The 13,717-nt window shown below is 36.8% G+C and overlaps 1 protein-coding gene across 1 annotated transcript in view; it reads right to left on the bottom strand.

The window, feature by feature from the left end:
- Positions 1–13,717, bottom strand: part of CADPS2 (calcium dependent secretion activator 2) — a 269,361-nt gene that overhangs the window by 95,296 nt on the left and 160,348 nt on the right. Inside the window, exons 7-9 of the mRNA XM_066318926.1 lie at positions 11,371–11,479; positions 10,089–10,292; positions 2,358–2,494 (exon numbers count right to left, since the gene is read on the bottom strand). Of these exons, the coding sequence (XP_066175023.1) occupies positions 2,358–2,494; positions 10,089–10,292; positions 11,371–11,479 (450 nt within the window). The remainder of the gene's footprint in view (positions 1–2,357; positions 2,495–10,088; positions 10,293–11,370; positions 11,480–13,717) is intronic.

Consider the following 13,717-nt stretch of genomic DNA (forward strand, 5'->3'; position numbering starts at 1 on the left):
TGCTTCTAATTAATTTGTTTGAAGTCAGTATTGCCCCTACCTTTAGGGAGCTTCAGCTGTTTCTAGAGAACACTTAGCTTTAAAACCCAGAGCAGTACTCAGCATGTTATTCTGGTATCTGACTGTGTTGCAATGTCTCATACAGCTTACACAGAGTTTGATATAAAAAACTGTATTCTATTGGAAGAAGAAAGGAAGAAAGAAAGGGGATTTTAACTGTATTTCTGCAATAATATGTGTCCTAGCCCTGGATATAATCACTGGTGGTTATTGTGATTGATATTCTCCCAATATGTTTTCATTGTCACTGATCTCTCCCTATTTTTTATGGAAAACATAAAAATACGTTGCATATCATTTCCTAGCAGTAAAGAAACAAAATATTAAAATTTATTCTCGTTCTCGTAAGATGTAATTGTGATAAGAGTACAAAACTTTAAAGAATTCATTAATTTAACTTCGGCCTCTCTAAAAAGATCTGTTTCTGTGGTTGTTTTTCATATTAATGTATGCTTTCATTGCCCTTGCTCTATCTCATATCATGCACAGGTCTCTCAAACACACGACTATATCCTACAAAGTATTGGTATTAAATAACCATATTTTTTATTTTATAATTGAAAAAAACCCCAGAAGCCCAAATCCCCTGCCTCCTCAATTCTTACTCTCCCTGTACCAAGAAGAATGTAGAATTGAAGAAATTTAGATTATGTAATAATTTAATACAGAACTTTGCATAAAATTCATTCCTATGCTTTTAATATTTTTTTTACAAGTTGCATGTGTGGTTACACTGTGTTTGTTGAATTAAGGCTCTAATTGTTTCTAAAACATTATAGGAAACGAGCTGCTAGAGAAAAAAAAAATCACACTTACATGCCCATGTATTCTATTGTTACCTTGACATGCCCAAGTTTTTAAAAATAAAAAAAAATGTAGTTAAATATGCAATTAAAAAAATTATCACCCATTCCGCTTATTAAAAGCTGAATTTAAAAAGGAACTGTAAGAAATACATCTGCTCTGTGGTTGCTATAGCACTGTGCATTTCATCTAACCTCTTCTAAAAGTTCCTGATTTCAAGGTTATATTAAGTGTCTTACTATATTATTATTATAAAAAAAGATTTTGACCCCAATGCACTGGTAGAAAGCTAACCATTTTCTCTTTGAGTGCCAATTACTTTGTACAGATGTACCTTCAGGCCTCTTTGATTCAGTGTGCAACCCACAGACAGAAAATGAGTCCTTTAACTTTTCTATACACACATATCTGGCAGTATTTTAAAAGGAAGGCAACTTTTATTATTATTATTTGATGTTATTTCATCAAATAACAATTTTTTTCCCTTTATAAAAACTGCAGACAAACCTAAAAATTCCAATTATTATCTTCGTATTACAAGACTATCCAGAACAATGGAAAAAAAAAGAAGTAAAAAGACCCAATATAATTTTTTATTGCTGTTAGGACATTAAAGTGAAAAAAAAAATAATGTGCTGTGAAGCATTTTAGATCCTTAGTGAGAGATGACTATTTCAGGCATGATATCAGGTGAAAAATAAAGCCTCAGGAAGTTATGTGGGCTGACCCATACAAACCTGTTTAATGAGTGTGTATAATCTCATGAACTTCCACAAGATTGTTGCTGGTTTTCCTCCCTAATGAAAACAAAACCTGAAGCAGCCCCATCCTCAACTAGTTCAAAAAGCATGGACCAGAAAACGATTGCATGAAAAGGAAACTGCAGCCAACATCTTTCTTACCTTTTATGATGGTAATGATGGCATTCTTAGAATGTGGAAAACATTTATTTCGATACAGAGATCACATTCAATTTTCTTTTGTTTAATAATCATTAAACATTTATAATTCATAATGATTTTTTACTTGCAGCTCAGGTAATGGATTTATGCCCATAAAACTATATTGCTTATGGGTCTGTCTCCTTTCTTTGGTGTTTTTCCTTCACACCAGAGTGGAATGAAGAATTACAAGACAGGCGAAAATGTCTGAAATGATGCGACATCATTCGGACCATAAAATGCCTGTACAGGAGTCAGCAAATCCCACCACAGGAGTTCTTGCCATGGTCAAAACTTTCTGTTTTTTATTCAAACCTCCCCAGAGGACACGACAAATCTCAGCTGATAAAATTGAAGACAGTTTGTGTCTCTTTGCCTTCTATTGAGTGGCACAGCAGCCGCTTGCAAGTATGTAATTTTCAGATTTAAAACCAATCGATTGGACCCTTTATTCCACCTACAACTGCCGTCGTTGAATGAAAGAGGAAGAAAGGACTACTTTACAACAACTATTTCTCACTTCTTTATATCTATCCTCCAGCCAGCACTCACCAAACAAGAATAGGAGTCATTCAATCGGTGATCCAAGGTCTGTCTCTGAAGCAGTCTAAAGAGGGAAGCATGGTCAAATTTGCAGGGATTAGCAGAAATAAACTCATCCATGCCATGTTTCTGGCCACGGTCTGGATCTGTTATACAAAGGAATATACAGAACAATACGTGTGAGTGTGTGTTCAGACTTAACAAACACCACTGTGCACATGGCGTGTAAGTCTCAGTAGCTGAGCTTCCTTGAAAGTATCTTAAAGAAATAACTCGTACAGAGAGATGCTTGCAGGCAAATTATCAGCCAACCTTGATCTTTGAATCTGAAAATATTAGTCCTGAGTTATTTTTTTTCTATCATACCAATTTACGGAGCGTTAACAGTGAAAAATAAAATGCTACCCGCTGACAGATAACCCAACATTTAGAAAGGCTGCCAGAAAATACAACATAGTACATTAAAAAAGTGTTAAAGTATTATTTTCTAGCGGGATCTACAAATATTTCGATTTAAAAAGAATGTCACGAGTAGGAAAGAAAAATAGTCTGTAATTTCCTGGTTTAGTACGGCGCTCTTTCTAATTTTAGCAAAATAACCACAAAATATTACAAAAAAGAAAAAAAAAAAAAAAAACCAAAAAGAACAAACTGAAAGAACTCCAAACAGGTTTATGCATTTATTTCTTCAGAAAAGAAAGAGCATCTTTACTGCAGTTCAAAGTACCACTTAATAGAAATATTCAGCATGGCTTGAAGCCTACTTCTCAAATGGCAAACTGGAGCAGAAATGAACACACTGGCTTGAGCTAGGTCATTTCCAGCCTCCTTTTTGTACTCGGCTTTTAATGAGACAAACCTCAGTGTAGTAATGGCAAAGAGCTCCTTCAACCTCCCAGCAAAGTGTACTGAAAAAGGGAGCAGCATTTTTGTGTAAATACATTGAGAAAGCATCCCATCCCAAATGGCACTTCACTCAAAGGCCCAAATTTATTGTTCTTCACAGATTGCATCTTTCAACGCCTTTAAACCCCGCGGGTTTATCAAAAGGGAGGCTCTAGTGATTGCTTTCATTAACGTTGTGTTTTGTCAAAGTCTTCAATGGGAATTATGTATCTAGTATGGACAGAAAAAGCCTTACAGTGCCCAAAAGGACTAGTTATGTATTAGCACATTAGCTGCCTTGGATTCTATAGACTGTACTGGGGTGAACAGTCCTATCAACTTAAAAATTGACTTCCCCTTTCAATAGGGTCTCAGCTCTTTGTTCCTTTAAACTCAAACCTAGGTCTTTTTATACTCGTTACCAGAAAAGTATAGATCTAAGTGTATCCTAAATGCGATTTTGAAAACGTGCATAGGAGAAATCTAAAATTTCTAAAGAAAGGAGACAAAAGTTTATTGATTAAACCCAATTATAGAGTCAGGTTCATAATAAAACTCAATATTGATCTGTGGGCATGATGCTAACATAATCAGTCACATTTAGAAATTTAGCCCCAGATCATATTGATCCGTGTCAAGTCCAACTTTCAGCTGTATTTGCGGATGGGAGAATTATTTAATTCAAGCTGAAGGATCTGCAACATCAAACCCTAGAAAGATGCAGAAACTAATTCATATCACTTGGCTTCGCATTGTCAAAGCAAGAGTCACATCCATGTGACAGATTTCGCCAAGGTGGATGCAGCAAATAAACAGGATGACAATATGTCGATGGTGGAAGGTATGAGACCATCACCCCAGAGAAGCAGCAGCATGTATTTTAAATGCTTGAAAGATTTGTAGCATATGTGATCACATAGATTAGCAACATTTCAATGAGCATTAGACTGGCCTATCATTAACGATGAGCCTAGCTCATATTTTTGACAGAGGTTCAGGAAATTCTTAATTAGTGAAATTTCACTGTATTTCAGTGTATTAATTCAAAGATAAACAACTGATATCGACGCAACTACATTACCAAAAGTACTGACCAACACAGGAAGTTATCTATAGCTTCCAAAATGTCCAAACACAGAGAAAACTCTTTCAAATTTGTTATATTTAATGTGCAAGTGACTGATTTCAGCATTTCTTACAAGTTTTCCTTCTTATAAGAACATCGTATCATATACTATAAACGTTATTTGTATGTTTTGTAAGACATATGTCATAAAAGAAAAAGTACCAATATTTCTTTTTCCCTTCATGTAGAAATTCATAAAGAGCTGAATAATTCTTAAAATAAGCTTTTGGTTTTTTCACTGATTAACCACATCAGTATAAAAGATGCCCCTTTTTAAAGAGAGAAGGTGTAAGTACTAACAAGTAATTCAAGTATTTTGAAATCAGGAGACACCATGCTGGAAATAAAACAGATCCAGTGTATAGATACAGTATCCAGATGATCATCATGAGTAAAGTGACCTATTGAACACAATACAGCTTGTGAAAAGAGACTTTGCAATTACCTAATTGGGGCAAAATAAGCAGAAGTATTGATTTAAAAGTATAAATATTTGCTGGATTTAATTCTAGAAGAAAGATCCATGACTGATCACCTTTCTGAGTGAATCAAGAGTTGCAAATAACACTGTCAAAAGTAACATAAGATCTGTTACCAAATGTATTTAAGCAAGAGAAAAACAACTAAAAACTTACCTTTGCCAGCTGTAGGCAAGCAGGAAATAACAGAAAAACAGATCTAGGGTAATACATTGCATTTTTATTTATTGCTATGATGAACATACAAGATAACTGGCAAATATTTTGAAACAAAAAGGAATTTAAAAAATTTAAGAACTTAAGCAAAGATCACGAGGAATCCATAAATGGTCTATGACTGTGACTAAAAAATTACTCAATAGGACTCTACTTTTAAAAATTGTTAGAGAGATTGCTATTTTTCAAATTCTTACATAAATGAGCTTTAGCTGTCCTGTTCAAACAATGCAAGAGGCATATAAGATGCTATATTGTCATGTAGTTAAGAAAATACAAGTCCATTTTTCTCCACACTTTCCCAATCTTGGAAAATATCTGGGGACAGCTTTGAAGCAGTAATATTTCTCTTGCTTTTTCACAATTAGTTTTTCTTCCTTCTCAATCAAATTTGTTGTCCTGCTTCACATGTTGCCTTTAACTCAAAATCATTGGCTGCTATTCCCATGAAACTGCCTGTTTCAGGTTGTGCATTTAATCTTTTGGAAACTATTCTTTTTTTTTTTTTTTTTGCATCAAGGTAGGACAAATAAATATATTTGCAAACTACGTTAAAGACTAACAAAAGCTATTGCAGGAGTTTTAACACATTCTTTGGGTGGTTTTTTTTAGACAAAGATATTCATTTGGGCAGAGTAGCATTCAAAGGATGCCTTTTGCCATCTTTGCAAATAAAACTTTAAATTTCAGTTCAGCTGCAAAGGCTATTAAAGTGATCACATCCTCAGTGACTCTGCTCATAGAGAGTTGGCTGAATTAAAGACTACCCAGAATTTCACGTTTATGGCACATTCTCGAGTGGTTCTAGCACACCTACACAACATCTCTGCAAATGCACATTTCCTGCATCACCTACTCTGTGAACTCCAGGTACTGGCTGTGCTGAGAGGTGACCCACTCCTTCTTGGAGAACATCTCTGCTTGATTTTAAGCACTGTGAAAGCAATTTGAACTAGCTGGGGCAAGCAGGGAAGAAGAGAAGGTAGAGGCAAGCAATCCAGGGATTAAAAAGATTTAATGACTAAGACTAGCAGGGTAAGAGCTGTGACTCTGTCCCAGAAGGGGCTGGAACAGGTTGGAAAAGACAGTGGTAAGACATGCATCACACTCCTTCAAGTGCCACTCCAGACAGATGGTGACAGCTTACATCAGGAACATTTTGACTCCTGATCATTGACCAGGACTCCAAAGTGCTGCACAGGCCAAAGAGACAATCCACGACCCCAGAACTTTGTAATTTAGGTGTCAGGCCACGAAATAGCTTCTGCAGAGAGAGTGGCAGAGAGTGACAAAGCAGCTGGCCCATCTGGCCTGGGGATGTGCCACACTCACTGATTTTGAGTGAGTTTTTTGAGTCAGAAAACTCACAGGGTTTTGTTGAAGGGCAGATTTGAAGCACATTGTGGATAGTTTTTACTGGTTTTCCTGACCAGTACAGAAGAGAGCACACAGGTGACTTACTGGCTGCCCAAGGTGGTGGAGCTGGTGTAAGCATTTTCTTCCTAAAAGGGAGATGAGGATGGTTGGAGGCAAGCAAGAAATGGATATAAAGGGGAATGGGGAAACCTGCAGGGAGGGTGGAGTTACTCCAGTCTCCCAGATGGCAAAAGGGAATGGACATAAAGCTGCAAAACCTGCCGAGAAAACTATGTCAAATAAAAAAAAAAATCCCTTTTACTTGTTTGTTTCTAAACAGGTAATTAATTGAAAGAGATTGTCTCTGAACTCATGAGGGTGTAGGTTCAGAAGGATGTTTGACTCTGTATTTCTTCATTAAGACGTGACAATCCCCTCACGAGCTGCTTTTAACTCCTGTGTTCTGAAGGAGTTATTAGCAGTGCTGAGCACTCCAGCAGCCTTTGCAATTGTATGAACATCTCTCCTAATACACAGCTCATTAAAAAAGGGATCACTTCCTGAACCCTGATGTGATTCAAATGAATGTACTTTTCATTGGTGCTTTCCTTGAAACCCTGATGTCCTTGGGAAACTTCTGGCTATTCTATGATCGTGCATCCTTAAAGACTCTGTTCTTTCATTCAACATGAAGAACTGAAGGTCAGTCTCCTTTTTGTGATCACTGCTGGCAGTAGCCTGGCTTCACTTTTGTTTTAGAGTCACCTAACACCAGAAAACCACAATACCAAGTTGCTTAGAGATGAAAAAAATTGACTAGTATACGTTTTAAAAGTTGGACAGGTACACAATAGTTTGATTCTTTAAGTATCACTTTCAGATGCTTTTCATAACTATCAAGAAAGTTTCAGGATGAAAGAAGAGATGTTATAAAAAAATTTTGAAACACTATTTTGATACACTCTTTTGAAACATTATTTTGAAACACTTCTCCTCAAGCTTTTTTTTTTTCCTAAATCCTGCAGTTTAAAGATATTTAAGTCTCTCCAAGTTATTAAAAAGTTAATGAAAATTATTTTTGAAACATTTTATCAGGGTGAGTTGATTTTTCATCTTAGAGGATAAAGAAAACGGGGACAGACTTTCAGGTTTTGAATGCCATTAAGTGACATTTGTTCCATAAAGCCCAAGCTGTTTTTCTGATTTCTGTATGTGGAGATGGCATTGCATGTTATATTGCAGGAACTAAAACAGTGTGATCTTCTATTGGCAGGAAATGCTTATATCACGCATTAATAGGAAAATAAAAATCATAAAAATAGTAATTGATGAATTATCTGGTCAAAACTGTATTTCCTAATGCCAAAAACGTACCATAGTAAAGAAAACCTTGGAAATTAATTTCAATTAATAAGTATGTGGTGTATCTCTTGATTAGAAATAAAAGGCACTTAGCTTCATGCAAACATTTTTCTAGGGGAAAAGAAAATGAACTTTTGTGAAACTGCCTCTATTTAAATGTGACAAAAGGTCAGCTATAGAGTCTTCTTAAGAGTAAAAAAACTACGTCGCAATAAATTCAGCACAGGAATATTTAAAGGAAGTAGGACTCTTGGAAAATTATTTAAGACTGGATCTGAAAACCCGAGTTCTTGAAGTTTCTTAAAAACTGATTAATTTGATTATGCCCATTTCTACCTCAAGTGCAAGAGATGGAATAAAAAAAATTTCCTCATGTCGACAGAACTGGGACATTACAGAAATCAGTCAAACAATGGTTCTAAATCTCACATTGAATTAAAGTTCACAAGTTACTCCATTGCAAAGAAATTTATGAATTATTAGAAGTTACGAATTATTTTGTGAATGACTATAAAATATCAACATTGAAGTACATTAAACCCAAAGGAAAAGAATCATTTGAATACAGAAAATAATAGTTTTAACATGGATTTTTGATTTATATACAGTTCAGTCATATGAGTTTGTGTAAGGAGATACATAAGCATGACAGAAAAATACAAGGTATTTTAGGCTTTCGAGCTTCCCTTAAAATATCTTCAAAATAAGTCTTACTTTTTCTGTGGTTTCCATCTAAGAACTTCAGTCCCTCTAAAATAATGTCTAAAATAATATCAAAATGTGACAATTTAATTGCTATTTAATTCTCTAACGTTTTCAGCGATTTTATCTCCCAAAACCACGATTTCAGTGCGTTTGTGAAACTCGTGATTGTTTCTTGTACCTTTTCCTTTCTATCACTTTCTTTGCCCTGCGCTCAGAGTTTTCTAGTGGCTTTCACTGTCTGGTAGAGCACCTTGTCCCCAACCAGGAGCAGGTTCTTGGTCACTGTGTCACTTGGTCACTTTTGTACTTTCTGACTGATGCACACGAAGTAGGGACATTCGAGGGGAGCACAGGGACCTCCCATCACCCCAAATCCAGGGAATTGGGAGGAGGTGAGCAGAAGCACTTCTTGGCTGCTGCCCCACCTTGGCCATTGCAACGTTGCCTCCATCCCACTTCACCTTAATGGCCCCATAATGAGAGATTATTCCACAAAGTGTTTCCCATGAATTCCCTTCCAAATTGTTTCCGATTGCATCTGATGGAAAACAGATGTCGGTGCTTTTGGGAGGTTAAACTTTTTTCACTGATCTTGACATTGAAAAGCTCAACGACATGGAGAGCTCCTCAGGATTTTAGATAGATATTACTAAGTTTAGCTAGCATATTTGACTGTTTTCTAGAAGCAAACTGATACAGGATTACAGGATGAATAGATGGTCATGAGACAGAATGAGAGCAGGGCTGAGGGAGAAGAATGGGTTTGGGTCAACTTGCTATAGACTTCAGACACTAAACCAAGTTTAGTCTAAAATATGTCTCCCTTCTATCACTGTGCACGTCTGGTTATAGGATAATGAAGAAGGATTATTGTATAATGATCAATGATGTTCCAGAAATTTGATGGCTAAGTACAAATGGGCCCTGCATTGCACTCAGCCTCTGTAACATAAAAAAAAAAAAAGCTTCCTTTGTCCAGGTATCTACAAGACAGAATACTTCTAAAGAGATAATATGAAGATTTAAAATGTGTTTAATGTATGCTATCTACCTTGATTTCTCCGAAGCAATACTTTCCCCGAAGAAAGGTGACGAACATTTAAACCTGAGTAATTTAAAGAATTTTTTGTATGCAATTTAATATTACACTCTGTGCCAAAAAAAAAAAAAAAATAATCCAGGAGCCCATCTATTGCCTCTTAACTTACAATGGACTACCTGCATAGCAATTTTTTGGTAACTAATACACACAATGTATGATAAATTCAGAGAATAGATTGATGCTTTTCTATTCAACACTACACTGGCTGGGCTAATGAAAAATATAATGCAAACCAAACACCGTCTCCATGGTAATATATGGGTCAATTGTAAGGAATATGAAGCTAATTGCTGTATTTTCATGGATTATAATAAAAATAATGACCTGCAAGTCAGGATTTCCCTTGTTGTTAATAATAATCTGAGTTAAAGAGCTTCTGGCTAACAATGAACTGCTAGACACACTTGCCTAGTGAATAAGTTCTGCCTAATTAAACTTCATTGAGAGAGCTGCTACGTATTTTACCAACTAAAACCAAAACCACAAAAAGAAAAGAGAAGCCAACTTACAAAGTGGGGATATATCTGCGTTGGCATTGCCTCCTTTAAGATTCATCTTCTGGGCTTGATTTGCAGGAACAGGCTTGTAGGATTGACCCGTGGCTCTGTACATAGCTTGAACCCAGAGTGTTCTATCCTGCTCATCGTCACTGGCAAATATCACAGTGTCACCTTCTTTAACAGCATTGAAAAACATTCGACCACCCTGAAGACCTGAGGCAGCAAATAAGAAGGTGGTCTTGATAAATACGAGTTGTTTCGAAATCACCATCGATGTTTATTACATCACTGGTTTTACTTGGAGTATGTGTGTGTGTGTTAAAACATTTGACAGGTATTTATCACCTGGAATCTAGAGCTATAAAGATCAAGTAGTAGTACATACAGATAACACAAGTAGAATATAGAAATCACAGGAGAAAGTATTTACATGTGTCTAGTTTTAATTCTGCTCCAACTTATTTCTTACTCATCTTCTCTCTGCCAGATGTCATTTTTCATTTTTTGAACATATTCTCCTTCCTGGTATTATTTTATTAGCTGGAAATCCCTGACAACTTTATCTCTTATTGAACAGAGACAGCTCCATATCCTTTATCAGTGCTGCCCTTCCTTAGTCATTTTTCTCATTCTAGTATTTTTTTTCTGAGCGTACGTAACGAGAACAGGACACAACAGTCAACATGGCTGTGACTGGGATTTCTTTATGACAGAGTTGTTCCAGTTTTTTAAACACCCTCTGAGCATTTTTTGCCTTCTCAATTATTCTAAACATTGACACAACATTTTCAAAGATCAATCTTTGATGTCTCATTAGTCTCCTAATTTCGTAACCCTCCACTGCATAGGTGGAATTGTTTTTCTCTGTATTTCCCTCTTCCATTTTAATGTTAACTTGTGGAAATTTTTCTGGTATCTCCAAATGTATTTTTGATTACTGTGAAATCACAGGCATTGTCATAATTAATATTTTCTAAATTATTTATGAATATACTTGGCTGTATACTGACACATGCCATTACCATCAAAAAGAGAAAGGTTATATTAAAGTTTATTTTTCATTAGTTTTACAACAAAAGTTGTAATTTTTTTTCATTAGTCTTCTTTCTAAAAGCAGGATTTTTCACACCAGAATGTCCTAGTGGAATAACTGGCAAAGAACATTGGGATTTTCTGCTGCCAAAAAAAGTTTGGGAGTTTTTACTGCTAGATCAAAATGAGCAAATCGAAACAGTTATTTTACACAAATATATTCTGCTTCAGTATCCATCTTCAAAATCATGGAAAGTACCTGTGTGAGGAGCTGTGTAATCCACAGTGTATCCTTCCAGCTGCATCAGCTCCTGAGGCTCAGACTTCTTTTCTCTGTAACTGCACATTGCAAATGTGTATTGGCTAACCTGAAGGAGAAAGGACTTCTTAATTACTCAATGGCATTTCAGAACTGTATAAAAAAAAGTAGCATGGTTTAAATTAACTTTCATTTGCACTGAATAAATAAAGACCCTTTTTTCCCCCCTTTCCCAGAAGTATTTACAGCGTAAAATTTCTCCTCCTTTCCCCTTTCTGCCAAAACGAAGGAAAAAACCTCCAAACAAAATAACCCATAAACACACCTCTCTGTGATTCCCTGAAACACATTTTGGGCTGTGCTCTATGAAAAAAAATGAAGAGAAGCCATTTAGATTCTGATAGGCAAAATACTTAGTATTGTGGTACTGACCAAATTATTCAGTATACTGTAAGAGGAAAAAGAAAGAACCAGTTTCCAAGAAGACAAGAACTTTTATGTGTAGAAGTGCTGCTTGCAGAAGGAGTGGCACAGTCATCACGAAACTGGAAAAAGGAACATGTCATCTGGCCAATTCTAGCTAATGATGGCAAGTATCAGAACCTTCACTTTGATTTTATATTCTAATTTCTGTACCTTTTGTGTCTGTGTTGTCACCCAACCCTGTGCTGCTTGGCTCATGAGATAATGCACACAAGCTGCTTGCAGCTGGTGTGGACAACATTAGTTACTTGTCACCAAATACAATTATCAGAAAACCTGTACAGCAATGGGAAAATAATCTGTCACCAGGTGGGTTTTTTTCACTCTGTAGACAGAATAAAAAATTATAAGGATAAGTGAGGAAAAGCTGACTGATAAAGAAAGAAATGTAAGGTCTGGGAGGAGAAAAGCAACCACTGAAACAAACCCAAGGTGCTCCCAGCTTGACATGAAGAATTGGGAGCATTACAGAAGATGACCAGAAGAAAGAGACACGAATCTGTGAGCACTTGAAACTAAACTGAATGTATAAGCACCTCTGAAGATCTCATCTCCAAGGACTGGAGAATACTTGGACAACAGACTTGTTTTAAACTCTCTGTAAATTATGCTAGGGTTTCCAGATAGGTAAGGAGCTCATCTGATATACAATGGATCCTTTCTATTTCTACTGCTGACTGCTCAGCTAACTTACCTAAATTTACTGTTTTAGCTACAACTTCAGGCATGATCCTTTCTGAAGGAAAATTTGGACAGCAGATTTCAGCTTCATTCATGTATTTGCTGGTGCTCTACCTTTATCCTTTGTAAAAGATGGGTGAATCAAAAGATTTCATCCTTTTGAAAATAAGGATGGAATGTGTGATTATTACCTGGGTAAAGCTCTAAAAATATTTCATTATTTTATGTATTGGGGCTTTTTGGAAACAGGACTATGATATCTATGTGTATGACTGAACAGCCCCTGGCACAACCTGCACTAGCAAAAGGAACAGGACTAACAGCTCTTTCTGGAAATTGGGCCTCAAATGCCAAACTGATGTCTCCAGAACCACAGCAGGAGTCTACAGGGGAGAGAAACTAATCACAGCTCTTCTAGTTTGAATTATTTCATTAGCTAAGCAAAGCCAGTTTGACAGGAGATCAGAATTTGGGAGACGCTGTCAGGCAACTGAAACTGAGAGTCAGCTTTCCACATCAGATTTGGTACATTTGCTTAAAGGGGCACATCGAGACCACATTAAATACGCATAAACACAAAAGACAACCTAATCTACCCAGGAATTCAGATTTTCAGGCCAGAAGGGGACTACTACAAGCAGTCAGCCCATCCTCCAGCACGACAGGCACAGCAGAATTTCATCTCACTCTCTGCACATTGAGCCCACAGTTCTGCTGGCATTCATAGCGTATTTTAGAAAATGACCATATTTTGGGGTTTATTTGAAGGTATCCCTGGGCTGACAGGGATAGATCCCTTTAAGGTATCCCTGGGCTGACAGGGAGCAGGGCAAGCAGCCCCAGTCCTGGGCACACAATGGACTGGGATGTGAGGAACTGGAGCCCAGCCCTGCTGTGACATTCCTGGGGATGATGGCCCCAGGAGGCTGAAACGGGACTCTGGGCTCTGGGCAGAGACAGCCAGGGCTGGGAATGTCCTTTGGGAGGGGCTGATCCCTGCACTGCCTCCTCTGGCAGCAGCATCACCTCTGCCACTGCTTGGTGTTTCCCTGCTTATTGTCCCATAAACACATTTGTCCTCATGGCCAAGAATGGAGGGAGCTGTTGGCTAGTCACACAATTAGCTTTATATTTAGCTTTATATTTAGCTTTATATTCAGCTAATAGCTTTGCAATTAGCTTT

The sequence above is a fragment of the Sylvia atricapilla genome, chromosome 5 (assembly GCF_009819655.1).
Source record: "Sylvia atricapilla isolate bSylAtr1 chromosome 5, bSylAtr1.pri, whole genome shotgun sequence".
NCBI classification, from domain to species: Eukaryota; Metazoa; Chordata; class Aves; order Passeriformes; family Sylviidae; genus Sylvia; species Sylvia atricapilla.